Source organism: Mastigoproctus giganteus, chromosome 8 (assembly GCF_048544385.1).
Source record: "Mastigoproctus giganteus isolate SK-2022 chromosome 8, ASM4854438v1, whole genome shotgun sequence".
In the NCBI taxonomy this organism is placed as follows: domain Eukaryota; kingdom Metazoa; phylum Arthropoda; class Arachnida; order Uropygi; family Thelyphonidae; genus Mastigoproctus; species Mastigoproctus giganteus.
In genome coordinates this window covers 229,621,461-229,639,083 of record NC_143582.1, presented here as the reverse complement: position 1 = coordinate 229,639,083, position 17,623 = coordinate 229,621,461, and the positions used below count along the sequence as shown (strand labels likewise).

Sequence of the window (17,623 nt, the reverse complement as noted above, 5' to 3'; positions counted from 1 at the left end):
AAATGGGCCCAGCTCTAAAACCTGGGAGACTACTATACAAACAACATTAATCCATGAAAAGCAGTGTCTGTTGATAACCACTCTCTGTCTTCTCCCACTCGGCCATCCTTTTATCCAGAGCAGTAACAGGCCATTAATGCCATAACATTCCAATTTGTGTAGCAGTCTTTTATGTGCAACAGTATCAAAAGCTTTCCTGAAATCTAAGTATATGAAATCAAAATTTTTTTTGCATCCAGTTTCTCTGTGACTGCATTGCAGTATCCAATCAATTGGTCAGAAAAGATTTCCCGTTAACAAACCCATTTTGTGTCTGAATTATTACTGCAGTCCTGTCTAAATTATACTGTATATTACTTATTTAACCAGTGACTTCATTGTTTTCCCTAGAACAGAAGTTTAACTAACAGGTCTGTAATTAACCAAGTTACCCTTTGACCCCCCCCTTTACAAATTTGAGATACTTTCACACAACTCCGATCTTATTTCACCCATTCATTTGCTCCAAATGTTTGTCTAGTTCTGCCTTAAATCTATTTAAGCTATCAACTTCTACAACGGCAGACCGAAGTTTGTTCCAGCAATCAACCGCCTTCTGGCTAAAGCAAAATTTCTGCACATCTATCCAACAAATGTCTTTTCTCAACATGAATTTAAGCTCTCTCAGGCGATTATTCTGAGCAAGAGGAAGAATCCCATCAGCTTTGAGCATGCCCAAACCATTCAAGGCTTTATACACCTCAATCAGATCGCCTCGCAGATGCGCAGTCTCCAGACACTGTAAAAACTTAACTTTGCAAAACTTAAGCTTTCTTTGTCAGAGCAACCCTTTATGCCATTCACTAATCTTGTTGCCCTTCTCTGTACTCGTTCCAGCAGCTCTACATCCTTCTTAAAAGAGACCTTCAGACCTCATTTTAAGAAGGATGTATTCAAAGTGTGGCATGACCACTGCCTTATAGAAGGGGATAATTACCTCATCCCTGCTAGAAAAATTTCTGTATATCAATAAAAATACACCATGAGATACTCTTGCAGACCATCTTCACTGCTCAGAAAACTTCATATCTGCCTTCACAATTACTCCCAGCCCTTTACATACTGCTGCCCATATGCAGTACTTTACATTTGTCAGTGTTAAACTTCAGTTGCCACCTCTCAGCCCATCTGCTCAACTTTTCTAGATTCTGTTGCAGCAATGTACTGTCATTAGTGTCATTAACAACCCTGCTGACCTTCGTATCATTTGCAAACTTGAATATAAAGCCTGATATACCATCATCAATCTCATTAATAAATACAGAAAACAAAAATGGACCCAACACTGAATCCTGTGGGACTCCACTAATAACATTAGTCCGCAAACAGCAGTGTCCATTGATTACCACTCTTTGTCTTCTCCCACTCAACCATCCCTTTATCCATAGTAGCAATTTGCCTCCAATGCCACACTGCTCCAATTTGTGCAGCAGTCTTCCATGTGCAAATGTATCAAAAGCCTTTCTAAGATCCAAATATATGATATAAAAATTATTCTTTGCATCCAGTCCCTTTGTGACCACATCATAGTATCCATTCAAATTTGTCAGATAAGACTTAACCTTAGCAAACCCATGCTGTGTCCGAGCTATAACCGAAGTCTTGACTAGATGATCCTGCAGTTCTTTAACCAGTGCCTCTATTAATTTCCCTGGAACAGAAGTTAAACTGACAGGTCTGTACTTATGTCACTCTTTGATCCTCCTTTGTGAATTGGAGTCACATTTGCACATCTCCAGTCCATGGGTACCTCCCCTGAGTCCAAGGAAGCTCTTATAATGATGGCTAAGCATTTTGTTAATTCCTTTGCTGCCTCCTTTAATGTAACTGGATAGATCCCATCCACCTAGGCAGACTAGACAACTGCCTGGTGCCCATAAAACAGTTTTATTATACATTTTTTATAGTGTAAATTTTTATAGCAGAGGTCCCTTTTTAGCTTTCAACATAATACAAGACCTGTATTTTTATATTTAGTAATAAAAGACCTTTTTTAACCCATTCAACTGTATCCTCCATTACAATTTCTGAAAGGTGGCAACCCTAGGTGGGGCCCGAAATGAGAATCTTGCTTAGGGTCCAATTTTTCCTTAGTCCGCCACAGACCCCAGGTGCCTTCCTTATGTTTATGTTCAACAATTTCTCCTCCACTTTGCTCTCAGCTATTACAGAATCATCTAGCTCACTCCCAGAGTTTAATTCACCTCTGGCATTTCCCTCCTTGAAAAACTCCTTATGTGTGGATGTAGATGCAAAATACTCATTTAGTTTGTTAGCTACCTGAGCAGTATCATTAACAGTTGAACCACTAATATCAAATAGACCAATCTGATTCATCCCCTTCCTCCTAGAGTGTACATAAGTAAAGAATTCTTTGCTGTTTTTCTTTGCATCCTTTGCCAAAGATTTTTCATAATCTGCCTTCACTTACCTAACCTCCTTTGTGACTTGATTACCGACCAGCTTATATATATATATATCATAGGCTTCTGTGTCACCTGTTAATTTATATGTATCCCCTGCATTTTTCTTCTCTGCCACATGTCTCATTAGTTCATCTGACATCCATTTAGGCCTAAACCTTGAACAATATTTCTTAGTTGGTATGAAAAGCCTAGTAGCTTCCAAGAATAATCCTTTGAATGTTTACCATTTTGAATTTGCTGTTTCTAACGTCATCAGTTTTGTCCCACTGTATAGAATTTAAATACTTTCTGAGACCACCGTAGTCACCTTTATGAAAGCAAAAACCCTTTCTTTACCCCTAATGGTAGTTACCTCTTTGAGTAAATCCCACTTCAGCACACTGTGATAACTGCCACCTAGTGGTTCCTTTATGTACAGATTCTTAATGCATGAATAATCACTATTGATAATCAGATCAAGAGTATTACTCCCTCTATTTGTCTCCCACAAATTCCAGTCAATATCTGGGAAATTAAAATCCCCCATTATAAGACAATCTGATTTACTGGCCTACTCTACTTCTCTGTACAGCTGTTTATTATACTCATGAGAGTCATTAGGACTATAACACACTCGTACTCTGCTTTTCCAGTGCTTATGTGACACCAAACTGACTCGATACTACTCTGTCCTCCCATGTCAACTGGTTGTACTTCCTTGAATTTTATGTGTTTGACTAATAGCATAACCCCTCCTCCCTTCCTGTACACATTGTACTCCCCAAATTCCATTTCTGCATTCCTTATATCTGTGTGACACCACATCTCTGATATCCCAACACTATCTGCCTTTGATGTTTGAGCAATACCTCAAATTCATCAAATTTATTTACCAAACTCCTAGCAGGTGTACACACAAGTATACATACACCTGTTCCTGTTCTTAGCTACCCTAACATAGCCCATGTATTTACTTGTTCCACAATGATTTCCAGCAGTCTTTGGAATCCCCCGCACCTTGTTTTCCAGGCTGCTTCTCTTTCCAATAGAAGTAATGCAAGAATCACTTTCTGTTATGCAAATTGCAGCATCACGAGACCAGGCAATTGCGGGGAGCTATGATTGAGGTGTTTAAAGCCTTGAATGGATTCAGGAAGCTGAATGTTAATGATTTTATTTCCACTTGCTGAGACTACACACATGATGGGGCATAAATTAAAGTTGAGGAAGGATGGTTGCAGGATAGATGTGCAGAGGTTGGCCATCAGCCAGCAGTAGTAGATTGTTGAAACTGGCTTCCATCTGTTGTTGTGTAAGTGGATGAGTTGAATTAATTCAACAGAGTACTAGACAAATTCTTGGAGGGTATGCATTTGTGAATTCCATTTTTTTTTTTTTTTTTTTTTTTTTTTTTTGGCTGATGCTATATAAGCTTTCTTCATTATTTGCCATTACTATTACTACTATTTTCTCAAAGTGTTTCAATACTAATGTTGAAATAGTACTCCATTTCAGTACTGAAATGCAGCATTTCGCCACTCTATTCCAGTAATAGATGTTATATTATTAAGGAAAGTTATCTTTTCAGTATTTCCTTTGCACACCACTTTGCTCCTTGTTTAAATTCATTACACTTATTCATCACTCAACCAAGGTTGGCAATTGAGGCTAACTGTTCTCTGATGAGTGACCAAAATAGGTCTGAAACTGGTCACTGCAGTAACTTCAAGGTGCCTTTGAGTTTTTAATATACACATAGGGTTCTATGTATCTGAATATTCTTTATCCGAGTCCCTGTAGTTACGAGGTTGCAAGTTGTGAGGTTATGCTATGAAGAATGCAATGAAAATAACGAAAATTTTTGGAAAGTTTTTAATATTCTGCACATAAAAATGATTGGAGAAACTTGGAAAAAATTTGTGTAGATTAATTAATAGCTCATGGAAAAAGTTATACCCTGATCCTGTTCGTGAATATGAAGAATGCAGTGGGACCAGGTTACAAAATGAAATTGTAAGTCTTGCAAACGAAGCAGGATTCCTGGAAGCCCTCGTGTGTAGCACAGTTGGTAGTATCTTTGTCCTCCCCACACCGGGTAGAAAAGGCCTGAGTTTTAATCCCATCAACAACTGGAGGAATTTTTATGTTATGTGTCTTTTTCATAACATGGCTGAGTTAGTTGGTCTTAGGTGAGGGTAGCATGGTTTTTTTCTTCTGGAAACATGGTTTTTTTGTCCAACAAACAGAAAAATTACCTCAGAACACGCAATTTATAGACAATATATGCAAAGCAATGTTGCCTTAGTTGCCGATGTTCCTGAATCATCATCTTCTTCTTGGAATCAACAGATTCCAAGAAGTTGATGATGGGGCTATTGCACAATTGCTTGTATCAAGTGCAAAACCACTTACAAATGAGGAGCTAGTAGAATTAGACCAACTACCCACAGAAGAGGAAACCAAAAATGATGACGCAATGGAATCATCACAGGATAAAGATTTTAAAATTAAAGAATTAGAGGAAGCACCCCTTGAGAAAATCGACCAAGCACTTGAATATTTTTGTGAGACCAACCATAGTCATGATCGTGTAGCAAAAGTTAAGCAAGAAGTTAAAGATGTAGCAATAACTAAACACTACGACACAATTTTATCTGAATAATTACAGCAAAAAAAAAAAAAAAAAAAAAAAATCTGGATTCATTCTTTTTATTCGTAAAACTGAAAAATAGTGTAACCTCAATAAACTTTACTTAACCTTACATTGTTCAACATATTATAATAAAAAAGGTTTAATAAAATAGTCTCATTTTTCAATTCCTTCAATCTATTTTTACTGTGTACAAGAATATAATGCACATTACGAAAATTTCGTCCCCGTTTTAAGTGGATTCGTTTTAAGCAGAATTTTCTGGAACCAATTATCCTCGGATAACAAGGACCCCCTGTACATGAATATTTATTCATGTAGCTCACAACTTTACAAGGCTTGGTTCTTAGTTCTTGCTACTCTTATTGCCACAAAAATAAATTCCAGGAAGCAACAGACAAAGTCTGGCCAAGAACAATGATTACTTCTTTTTACTTAAAAAAAAATAATAATAATTAAGTGTGCGTTTATGCAGGAATCAAAGTTATGTGCAGTTGCAGAATTTAAGCTAGGTGAAGAAATAATTCAAACAGTGGCTGTCACAGGTTTTCTAAGAAAGACCTAGATAAGCAAAGTGGTACAAAGAAGGAAGCTTATAAAGCATCAAACACAGGGAGAGGGGAAGTAATTACCCCTTTTTCCCCAAACCACCTAAAAATTTGTCCAATCCTTTAAATTTGTGCAGCTCCCACTTCCACAATAACCATTAGCAATACCAGGTGGAGCCTTATTCTAAAAATTGACTTTCTGGTTGTAAGCAAATTTTGGGACATCTGAAAGGTGGTAGATGACTTTCATCAACCGGTGAAATACCACCACTTTGCTTATTGGAGGCTTGAAGTGGTGAAACCCATGTTTAGTCTCTAGAGCAAAGTTTCCGGCATCCCCCTCACCCCATACTTCTCCTTCAACCCATGCATGGTACTATGTACTATAGGTTCGATACCTTTCGTGTTTGGGGTTTTCATAAAAAAAAAAAAAAAAAAAAAACATTCTTTTCAGTTTAAATATATGTCATTCCATGTGTGAGTTGTCCAAAACAGAGTGAAGAAACCATCACATTTAGTTTACTGAATCCATTTAAAGCCTTAACACTTCAGTTCAGGTCTTCTTACAGATGCTTAATTTTCAATACTGAAATCTTTCTTATTAAGAGCACCTTTTTTATGCCGCTGACTAATGTCATCCTTTTCTGCACCTATTCCAAGAGATTAGCATTACCAGAGGTATACGATTCAAGAAAGCAAGCTTATGCAGCATCAGCCAAAAAAAAAAAAAAAAAAACCTTCCCATTTCACTCATCTATTCACTCCAAATGGTTATCCAGCTCAGTCTTAAATTTATTTAAGCTATCAACTTCCACAACAAGAGATGGAAGTCTGTTCCAGCAATCAACTATCTGCTGGCTAAAGGAAAATTTCCACACATCTCTTCTACAACTGTCTTTCCTCAGTTTGAATCTATGCTATCAAACAAAGCAGGATTCCTTGAAGCCCTCGTGTGTAGCACAGTTGGTAGTATCTTTGTCCTCCCCGCACCGGGTAGTAAAGGCCTGAGTTTTAATCCCATCAACGACGGGAGGAATTTTTATGTTATGGGTCTTTTTCATAACATGGCTGAGTTAGTTGGTCTTAGGTGAGGGTAGCGTGCTTTTTTCTTCTGGAAACATGGTTTTTTCATCCAACAAACAGAAAAATTACCTCAGAACATGCAATTTATAGACAATATATGCAAAGCAATGTTGCCTGAGCAAGTGGAAGAATCCCATCATCTGAGCAAGAAGAAGAATCCCATCAGCATTGAGCTTGCTCAACCCATTCAAGGCCTTATACACCTCAGTCAGATCACCTCGCATGTGCCTAGTCTCCAGACACTGCAATTTGCAGAACTTAAGCCTATCTTGGTAAGAGCACCCCCTTTATTCCCCTCACCAATCTTGCCCTTCTTTGTATCAACTCTACATCCTTCCTAAAAGGGAGCCTCTAGACCTGTACACAGTATTCAAGCTGTGGACTGACCATTGCTTTGTACAACGGGATAATCATCTCCTTGTCCCTGCTAGCAAAATTCCTATATATCATTTACAAGACTCCATGACTTACTCTGGCAGCCCGTCTGTACTGCTCAGCAATCTTCATATCTGACTGCACAATTACCCCCAGGTCTTTTTCACTCTCCACTTCTCTGAATGTAGTACCACACAGTTGGTATGTTTATCTTGGGTTACTGCTACCCATATGCAGCAGTTTGCATGTGTCAATGTTAAACTTCAGTTGTCACTTCTCAGCCAATTTGCCAACTTATCTAGATCCATTTGCAGTAGCATACTGTCATTAACAACCCTGCCAACTTTTGTATCATCTGCAAACTTACACATTAAGCCTGATATGCCCTCATCAATATCGTTGATGAATACACAAAAAAAACAATGAACCCAGAACCGAACCCTGAGGAATTCCACTAATAATATTAATCCACGAAGAGCAGTGTCCATTGATTACCACTCTCTGTCATCTCCCACTCAACCATCCCTTTATCCATTGTAGTAACTTTCCCTTAATGCCATACCTCTACAATTTGTACAGCAGTCTTCCATGTGCAACAGTATTAAAAGCTTTCCTGAAATCCAAGTATATGATCATATGAAAATATGATCAAAATTATATTTTGCATCCAGTTCCTTTCTGACCACATAGTATCCAATCAAATTGGTCAGACAAGACCTCCCTTTAACAAACCCATGTTATGTCTTTATTACTACAGTCTTGTCTAGATGATCCTGCAGTGCTTCTTTAACCAGTGACTCCATTATTTTCCCCTTAACACGTTAAACTAACAAGTCTATAGTTACTTATGTCACTTTTTGAACCCTCCTTTGTGAATTGGGTATGCATTTGCACAACTTCAGTCCATGGTGACCTCCCCTGAGTCTAAAGAAGCTCTCATAATTATGGTTAAGGGTTTGCTTACTCCCTTTGCTGCCTTAATAGCTGCATAGATCCCATCCACCCAGGTGCCTTCCTTATATTTAACTTCAACAATTTCTCCTACACTTTGCTCTTAGTTATTGCAAAATCATTTAACTCCCTGTTAGAGCGTGATAAGCTTCTGGCATTCTCCTCCGTGTGAATGTAGATGCAAAATACCCATTCAGTTTATCAGCTGCATGAGCATGATCATCAATGTTAAGTGCAGAAGTGCATTATACCTTCATGGAGCCCAATAACCAAGGCAAAATGGAATTTGGGGACCCCATCAATATTTAATGTTTCTTACACTCATTCATTTAGGTTTTTTACACTCATTAAAATCAAAAACTGCTGAATTATTCTGCTGCACCTCAGTTCTGCTTGGACTCAAGACTGTTTGATAAGATCTTGGCTACCTGCTACTGTACTGCCTTAAGCATAAGGGTGCCAGCGACATCAGTTACATACAAGACAGTCTGTATTTTTTCAATTAACTCAACTATTTAAGGAAAAACTAAACATAAAATTTTCTCAAAATCGGTAAAACCATTTTTGAAAAAATAAATAATTTTCAAATAAAATTCATTGACCTTGGCAAGTAGAAAGTTCAGTTTCCGATAAAAATCACTTAGAAATATTAGTAAAAAACAGCAATGAGTTTTTGAAACAGTAATTTTGGGAGCTCCCCTCTGATCAGGGCCCTAGGCAGATGTCTTTTTTGCCTATTGGATAATGCACTACTGGTTAAGTGGACCAGTCTGATTGGTCCACTTCACTCCTTTTCCTCCTACAGTTTACATAAGTATAGAACCCTGTGCAGTTTTTCTTTGCATCATTTGCCAAAGATTTCTCGTAATCTGCCTAACCTCCTTTTGACTTGATTACAGAGACTAGCTTATATCTGCCATAGGCTTCTGTGTTGCCTGATAATTTAGCATTAGCATTAGCATTAGTAGAGGCATTTGATGCAAGAAAGCAAGCTTATGCAGCATCAGCCAAAAAAAAAAAACCCACTTCCACTTCACTCCTCTGTTCGTTAAAAATACCTGCCCAGCTGAGCCTTAAACTTATTTAGGCTATCAACTTCCACTACAAGGGATGGAAGTCTGTTCCACCAATCAACCACCCGCTGGCTAAAGGCAAATTTCCGCACGTCTATCCTACATCTGTCTTTCCTCAATTTGAATTTATGCCCCCTCAGGTGATTATTCTGAGCTAGAGGAAGAATCCCATCAGCATTGAGCATGCTCAAACCATTCAAGACTTTATACACCTCTATCAGATCACCTCGCTGGTGCCTAGTCTCCAGACACTGTAATTTGCAAAACCTAAGCCTTTCTTCGCAAGAGCACCCCTTTGTTCCATTCACCAATCCTGCCCCCCCTCTCCGCACTCGCTCCAGCAGCTCTACATCCTTCTTGAAATGAGGCCTCCAGACCTGTATACAGTACTCTAGGTGTGGCCCGACCATTGCCCCACACAAGGGAACAACCACCCCCCCCATCCCTGCCGGAAAAACTCCTGCATATCACCGACAATACTCCACGAGCCACTCTTGCAGCCCATCCGCACCGCTCAGAGAACCCCACATCCGCCCGCACAACCACCCCAAGTCCCTTCCACTCCCCACCACTGCCAGTGCAGCACCACAGAGCCGACACGCCGCTCTGGGGCCGCCGCCTCCCACGTGCAGCACCCCACACCTGTCAACGCCAAACTTCACCTGCCACCTCTCAGCCCATCCGCTCAACCTTTCCAGATCCTGCCGCAGCAGCATAGTGTCAGTAGTGTCCCCGACAACCCCGCCAACCCCCGCATCGTCCGCAAACCCGGACACCAAGCCCGACATACCACCACCAATATCATCCACAAATACAGAAAACAACAATGGACCCAACACCGAGCCCCGAGGGACTCCACCAACAACATCAGTCCACGATGAGCAGCGTCCATTGATCACCCCTCTCTGTCCTCTCCCCCTCAACCACCCCCCCATCCATAGCAGCAACCCGCCTCCAACGCCACACCGCTCCAATCCGTGCAGCTGCCCTCCACGCGCAACAGCATCAAAAGCCCCTCCAAGATCCCAGTATATAATATCAAAGCCATTCCCCGCATCCAGCTCCCCCGCGACCGCACCACAGTACCCAATCAAACTGGTCAGGCAAGACTTCCCCTTAACAAAACCATGCTGTGTCCGAGCTACAACTGAAGTCCCGTCCAAACGATCCTGCAGCGCCTCCCCAACCAGTGCCCCCATCAACCCTCCTGGAACAGAAGCCAAGCTCACAGGTCTATAATTACCTGCGTCAGCCCTTGATCCCCCTCTGCGAACTGGGGCCACATTCGCACATCTCCAGTCCATGGGCACCTCCCCTGAGTCCAAGGAAGCCCTCATAACTACGGCCAAGGGTCCGCCCACCTCCCCCGCTGCCTCCCCCAATACAACTGGACAGACCCCACCCACCCCGGGTGCCCTTCCCGTGCCCATCCTCAACAGCCTCTCCTCCACCCTACTCCCAGCCATCTCAAGATTCTGTAACTCACTGCCAGAGTCAAACACACCTCTGGCACTCCCCTCTCTGAACAACTCCTCATGTGTGAATGTCGATGCAAAACATTCATTTAGCTTGTCAGCCACCTGAGCAGGATCATCAACACTTGACCCATCAATATCAAGTGGACCAATCTGATTCATCCCCCTCCTTCCAGAGTTCACACAAGTAAAGAACTCTTTGCTGTTTTTCTTTGCATCCCTTGCCAAGGATTTCTCGTAATCTGCCTTCGCCTGCCTAACCTCCTTTGTAACTTGGTTGCATATCAACTTGTATCTATCATAGTCTTCTGTGTCGTGTGTTAATTTGTAAGTATCCCATGCATTTTTCTTCTCTGCCATATGCCTCATTAGTTCATCTGACATCCATTTTGGCCTAAACCTTGAACAATATTTCTTAGTTGGTATGTAAAGCCTAGTAGCTTCCAAGATAAGTTCTTTGAATGCTTCCCATTTTGAATTTGCTGTTGGTAACATCATCAGTTGGTCCCACTGTATAGAATTTAAATACTGTCTCAGTCCATCATAGTCGCCTTTACGGAAGCAATAACCCTTTCCTTTACCCCTAATGGTAGTTACCTCTTTGAGTAAATCCCACTTCAGCACACTGTGATCACTGCCACCTAGTGGTTCATTTATCTGCAGATTCTTAATGCATGAAGAATCACTGCTGATAATCAAATCAAGAGTATTATTCCCTTAGTTGCCTCCCGAACATGCTGATGTAGAAAACAATCATCCAATAAATCCACAAAAGCCCTGCTAGTGTGTGAGTGACCAGCCCCCAAATTCCAGTCAATATATGGGAAATTAAAATCTCCCATTATAAGACTCTCTGATTTACTGGCCCACTCTATTTCCCTGTACAGTTTCTTATTATACTCATCAGAGTCATTAGGCCTATAGCACACTCCTACTCTCAATTTTGATCTCCCAATGCTTATGTCACACCAAACTGACTCGACACTGCACTGTCAAGCAATGTCGACTGGCTTCACTTCCTTGGTTTTTATGTGTTTCTTAACTAATAGCATAACCCCTCCCCCCTTCTTATCCTGTCTATCCTTTCTGTAGACGTTGTACTCCCCAAATTCCAGTTCTGCATCCCTTATATCTGTGTGACATGCATCCCATGCATTTTTCTTCTCAGCCTTGAGCCTCATTAATTCCATCTGACATCCATTTAGGCTTAAACCTTAAACAGTATTTCTTGGTATGAAAAGCCTAGTAACCTCCAAGATTCACTGTTGGTAACATCATCAGTCGATCCCACTGTACAGAATTTCAAAACTGTCTGAGACCACTGTAGTCACCTTTATGAAGTCAAAAGCCCTTCCCTTTACCCTTGATGGTAATTACATCTTTAAGTAAATCCCACATCAGTACACTCACCCAGTGGTTCCTTTATCTGTAAATTCTTAATGCATGAATAATCAGATCAAGAGTATTTATATATTTATACAAGAGTATTTATACTCTTTATCTTATAATCAGATCAACAGTATTTCTCCCTCTGGTTGCCTCTCGAACACGTTGCTGTAGAAAACAGTCATCCAATAAGGAAGATATACATCCTTCCTAAACTGAAGCTTTTAGGCTTAGGCATCTGCTAAGGCAGATGCTTAAGTCTGCTTAATCTCTTTAGTAACCTGATTGCAGAGTAGTTTATACTTTTTGCTGGCATTTGTCCTCCACCCCAATAACTTATAATCATCACAAGCATTTTTCTTTTCAACCTGTTAGTTTCATCATCAGTTCATCTGACAGGCATTTAGGTTTAACCTTGAATAATATCTCCTGTTTGTATAAAAAGCTTAGTAACTTCTAGAATTACTTCCCTGAATGCTTCCCCTTTTAGTATCTAAACTTGGTGTCAGTATCAGTTTGTCCCATTGAAGAGAATTTAAAAACTAAGACAATTGTATTCACTTTTGTGAAATAAATGCTTTCTGTTTACCCTTGACAATAGTTAATCTTTAAATGAATCCTACATCAATACACTGATGACTGCCACCTAGTGTTTCTTTTATCTGAAGAACACTGCTGATAATCACATTAAAAGTGTTACACTACTTCTTGTTAATTCTCCAAAATGTGAATTTTTTTTCTTTTCTTTTTTTTATAATTTATGAAACTCCAAAAACAAAAGACGTATTAGAACCTGTAATAATTATCATTATCCATGGCTTGAAGGCTGATAGGAAAGAAGATACTCGTTGACATTGCAAGTGAATTTCTGTATTGTAATTTTCAGTCAATAGAAAGAACCAACTGATCTCTACCCTAAAAATGAGCTTGTGAGATATGGAGATGTTCCACAGGATGACATTTGCCATCTTTTTTACTTGTTACCATGACATATAATGGCCTATGTCACTGCCTTTAATGACTCTGATATACTGAAGTTGCTCATACTTCTGCAAGTAATTTCAATTGACTTGCAAATGTAATAATTTCTTCCATATATAGGGTGTCAGTAAATGGTGTTTCTGATTTTGATATATTTTTTTTCAGAATTTCTTCATGGTGCCCAAATTGAACTTTACCAATGACTTTGTGTACCTTCATAAAACTTATTGAATTGATCTTTCAGCTGGTTTGTGTTTCATGAGTGTAGCTTGAAGTAATTCTGAATAAAAAAAATCAAAAACATCATTAAGGACACCCTGTATATATAGCTTATTTTTCCTCTACAAGAATTGGGCTAAATGTATAAATGCTTTGTGGGTAAGTCAATTTCAATAAAGACCAGTATTTATAGTTGTTAAATTGATTAAATGGTATTTCTTGTAAGGCCCTGAGTCCAGTAAATTCAACAAATCTTCTAACTTAACCTTCCAAATAGAAAGGTCTGAAGTTTATTGTCAATGATGGGAGGAACTTTTCCTGTAGGTTTCACCTGTTGCTAAGTGTGTCAGTCTCAGGTGGATATTTATTTATCATCTGTGTGTTAAGTCTTTACCAACTGGAAAGTTATGTTTTTTCACTTTACAAAATAGACAAACTGACCTTTATCCCATAGAATTCTTAATACTAGGTTACTTTGGTGCTAATCTAAACAACCAACCAACCTTGCTGATATATATAAAGATTTCTATCATTATTGCAATAAATATTCAATCTTTTGATGAGAACTTCATTAGGATCAACAATGAAAAAGTGGATCCTAATGTTAATAATGCTTAAAACATTAATTTTTTTTCTTTTCTTTTCCTTTTTTTTTTTATGGGCTCCATATAGATGTTGATGATATCAAATATGTCATAAACTTTGACTATCCCAATTCTTCAGAAGATTATGTTCATCGTATTGGTCGTACAGGACGCTGTAATAAAGCTGGAACTGCTTATACATTCTTTACTTCTGCAAATAGTCGGCAGGCCAATGATTTAATAGCAGTACTGCAGGAAGCTAACCAAAATATTAATCCAAAGTTATTGGAATTAGCCATGACAGGAAACTTTGGAGGAAAGAGTGAGTATCTATTCGTTTTATGCAAGTGTATGACACATCATAAAATGAGAGAGAGAGAGAGAGAGAGAGAGAGAGAGAGAGAGAGAGAGAGAGAGAGAGAAAGAAAGAAAACTGTAAATGAACAACAAAAAATTTAGGCTGTAATTGAATTAAAAAATGAAAATTTATTCTGGCTTGTATTAAATATATCTCATTCTTCACATTTGTTATTTAGTGTATTTCACAAAAAAATAAAATTAAATTAACAGTAAAATTTTTTTCAAAGTGCTGTTCTTTATTTTAAAGGTCCGTTGACCTTTCCTTCCAAAAATTTACTTATTTCTACTTGTATAGAATATGTTGAAATAGTTAAAAAGTTTGAGGAAAACTTGAAAAAATATTAGTTTATTAAACTTATTATTTTAAAATTAATTAAATTTTAAAAATTTCTGTTAATGAAGATTAGTTCCACTAAATTATCCTTTCAGAAAGCCCATAAATATGTACATGGCAGAGTAGGAAATAACTGAAATAGATAAAAATGTTAGTGAAGTGTTAGTAAAGGACTAAAAGTGTTAGTAAAGGATAACAAAAATAAGTTACAGAACAGAATAATATAGGAATAAACAAGGATAAAGGAAAGAGCTTTTGCTTTCTGTGGGTGAATACAATGGACTCGCAGTTTTTAGGTTCTATGCAGTGGGACTAACCAGTGGTATTACCAACAGTAAATTGTAAAGAGGAAGCAGTCATAGAAGTAATCGTAGAAGCTATTAGGCTTTTCATATCCACTAAAAAATACTGGCTAAGGTCTAGACCTAAATGGATGCCAGGTGAACTGATGAGACTCCTGGCAGAAGAAAAAAAATGCATGAGTTGTATATAAAGTATCAGGTGATACAGAAGCCAGTGGTGGATAAACTAGTGTATAATCAAGTCACAACAGAGGTTAGGCAAGCTAAGGCAAATTATGAGAAATCTTTGGCAAAGAATGCAAAGAAAACAGCAAAGAATTATTTACTTATGTTAACATTATAAGGAAGGGGATGAATCACATTGGTCAAATTGATACTGATGATCCAACTGTTGATATTCCTGTTCAGGTTGCTAACAAACTGAATAAGTATTTTGGATCTACATTCACACAAAAGGAATTCTTTAGGGAAGTGGATGCCAAACATTTCTCAAAACTCTAACAGAGAACTAAATGGTTTTGTAATAACTGAGAGGGAAGTAGAGGCAAAATTGTTGAAGTTAAACATAAAAAAAAAAAAAAAAGGCATCTGGGATGAATGGGATCTATTCAGTTATATTAAGGGAGTCCAGCAAACCATTAAACATAATTAGGAGAGCATCTTTGGTTTCAGGGGAAGCCCCCATGGACTTCAAATGTACGAATGTACCCCCCCAATTCAAAAAGGGATATCAAAGGGTGACACAAGTAATTACAGACATGTTAGCTTAACTTCTGTTCTAGAGAAAATAGGGGAGTAACTGATTAAGGAAGTAATGTAGGACCATATAGATAGGACTGCAGTTATATTTCAGACACAGCATAGATTTGTTAAAGGGAAATCTTGTCTGACCAATTTTATTGGATACTATTTGCTGACCTAAAGGAACTGTAAAAGAAAGAGCTGATAGTAAAGGAACTGGATACAAAAAATAGTAATTTTGATATCACATACAGTAAACCCCCGCTATTCGCGTATTCGCGATCGCCGATTTAATGTAAAATGAAACCTAAAAAATGTGAATTTTAAAGCGCCGTGAATATTTTGCGCCATAAAAAAACATGGGCGTGGCTAAAATTATCTTTCCCGGTCAAAACAGCGCTCAGTGGGTGGGGGGGGGAGAGGGGTGACAAAAGCACGAGCGTGAATGTTTCTCGCTAATCCTTGTTCAATATGTGTTATGCGCTTGTTATGGAAGGTTTCGTCGTTTGCTTTTAATTTATATGCTTATAAATTGAATAAATTTATCAATTTATAAATTGATATGCTTACAAAAGTGATAAATCTACCGTTTTGCAGTGTAAAACAGACTTTTTCGAGTGTGTTAACGGAAGAAAGTGACTTTATTGTGGACAAGTTCTTTCTAACCCCTACAAAAATATGACTACGAATAACAAGAGAAATGTGAAAATATCAAAGAAGGTGATGACATTAGCGAATAAAATTGAGTTATTAGATAAAATTTCTAATGGTGAAAGTGTCTCCTCAGTGGCAAAACATTATAAAATCAATGAGTCAACGGTACGATCAATCAAAAAATCGGAAGAAAAAATCCGCCGTAGTGTCCGTGAAAACGCACTAATTGCTTCAAAAATTTGCTCTGTAACTCGTGATGTTAAATTAGAAAAAATGGAAAAGGCTTTAAATATGTGGATAGAAGACCGAACTCAAAATAAAATTCCGTTAAATTCACTCATCATTCGTGAAAACGCAAAACTCCTTATCAACACTTTAGCGAAACTGGTGATAGCACTGGCGGAATAGGTTTTTTAGCTAGCAAAGGCGCTGGTTTGAAAGATTTGTTTGAAATTTCTAATAAATATTACATTTAATATTAAATTGTTTCTTATTTTCATTTCGATGCCATATGCTTGCATTTCACTATGTACTGTCTATGTACATAGTCATATTATGAAGGTACATATAATACATACATAGACAAAATTTTAGACTAGTTTTTCTTATATATTTCATACTTTGGAACGGAACCCCTTTATTACTATGGGAGCCATAACTCAGTATTCGTGTTTTCGGTATTCGCGGCATTTCTCAGGAACGTAACCCCCGCTATTCGCGGGGGTTACGTTCCTGAATAGCGGGGGTTTACTGTATTTAGACTTCAGAAAAGATTTTAATACTGTTGCACATAAATGACTGGTGTACAGTTTGGAGCAGTTTGACATTAAGGGCAAGTTACTGCTATGGATAAAAGGATGGTTGAGTGGGAGATAATAGAGAGTGTTTATCAGTGAACACTGCTCCTCGTGGATAAGAATAATTTCACTCACAATCTGAGCAAATCTTAGGATCAGCAGATTAGAGAATTTTATGGTCCTCAACTAATTCTGAAAGTAGGCCCTGTGTGTTATGAAACATCCTGTATTCACACACGCACATGACAGTGCATGTCTGGAAAGCAAAGACCCTCCGTATACAGCAACCTTTCAAATTGGAGTTTGGGGGGGGGAAGGATTGTCCTAATGACCAAATCATACTACATGGTGTTACCTAACCTACAGTAATACTGTTTTATTTACTCTGAATGTGTCGTGTTGCTCAGCACAAATTAACAATGAATATGCCTGTTGAAAATCTTTCCAAATGTGAGATTCATTTCCTTGTTAAATTTTTAAATAGATGACCTGACAATCTTTGGTTTAACTGACTTTGAGTCTTATGTCAAAAAAGTTATCACAGAAATGTAGAAAAAAGTGGTGCCATGAATTCGGTGAAGTGTAAAACTCATAGAGGTTTTTTGCAATGGGAGTGGTGTCCGCATTGCAAAATGGAGTGGAAGACATCAACATTCCATGAACGTT

General features: G+C 38.4%; 1 protein-coding gene across 1 annotated transcript in view; it reads left to right on the top strand.

The window, feature by feature from the left end:
- Nucleotides 1–17,623, top strand: part of LOC150082406 (putative ATP-dependent RNA helicase DDX5) — a 361,473-nt gene that overhangs the window by 329,255 nt on the left and 14,595 nt on the right. Inside the window, exon 13 of the mRNA XM_090379268.1 lies at nt 13,858–14,091. Coding sequence (XP_090235394.1) covers nt 13,858–14,091 — 234 coding nt within the window. The remainder of the gene's footprint in view (nt 1–13,857; nt 14,092–17,623) is intronic.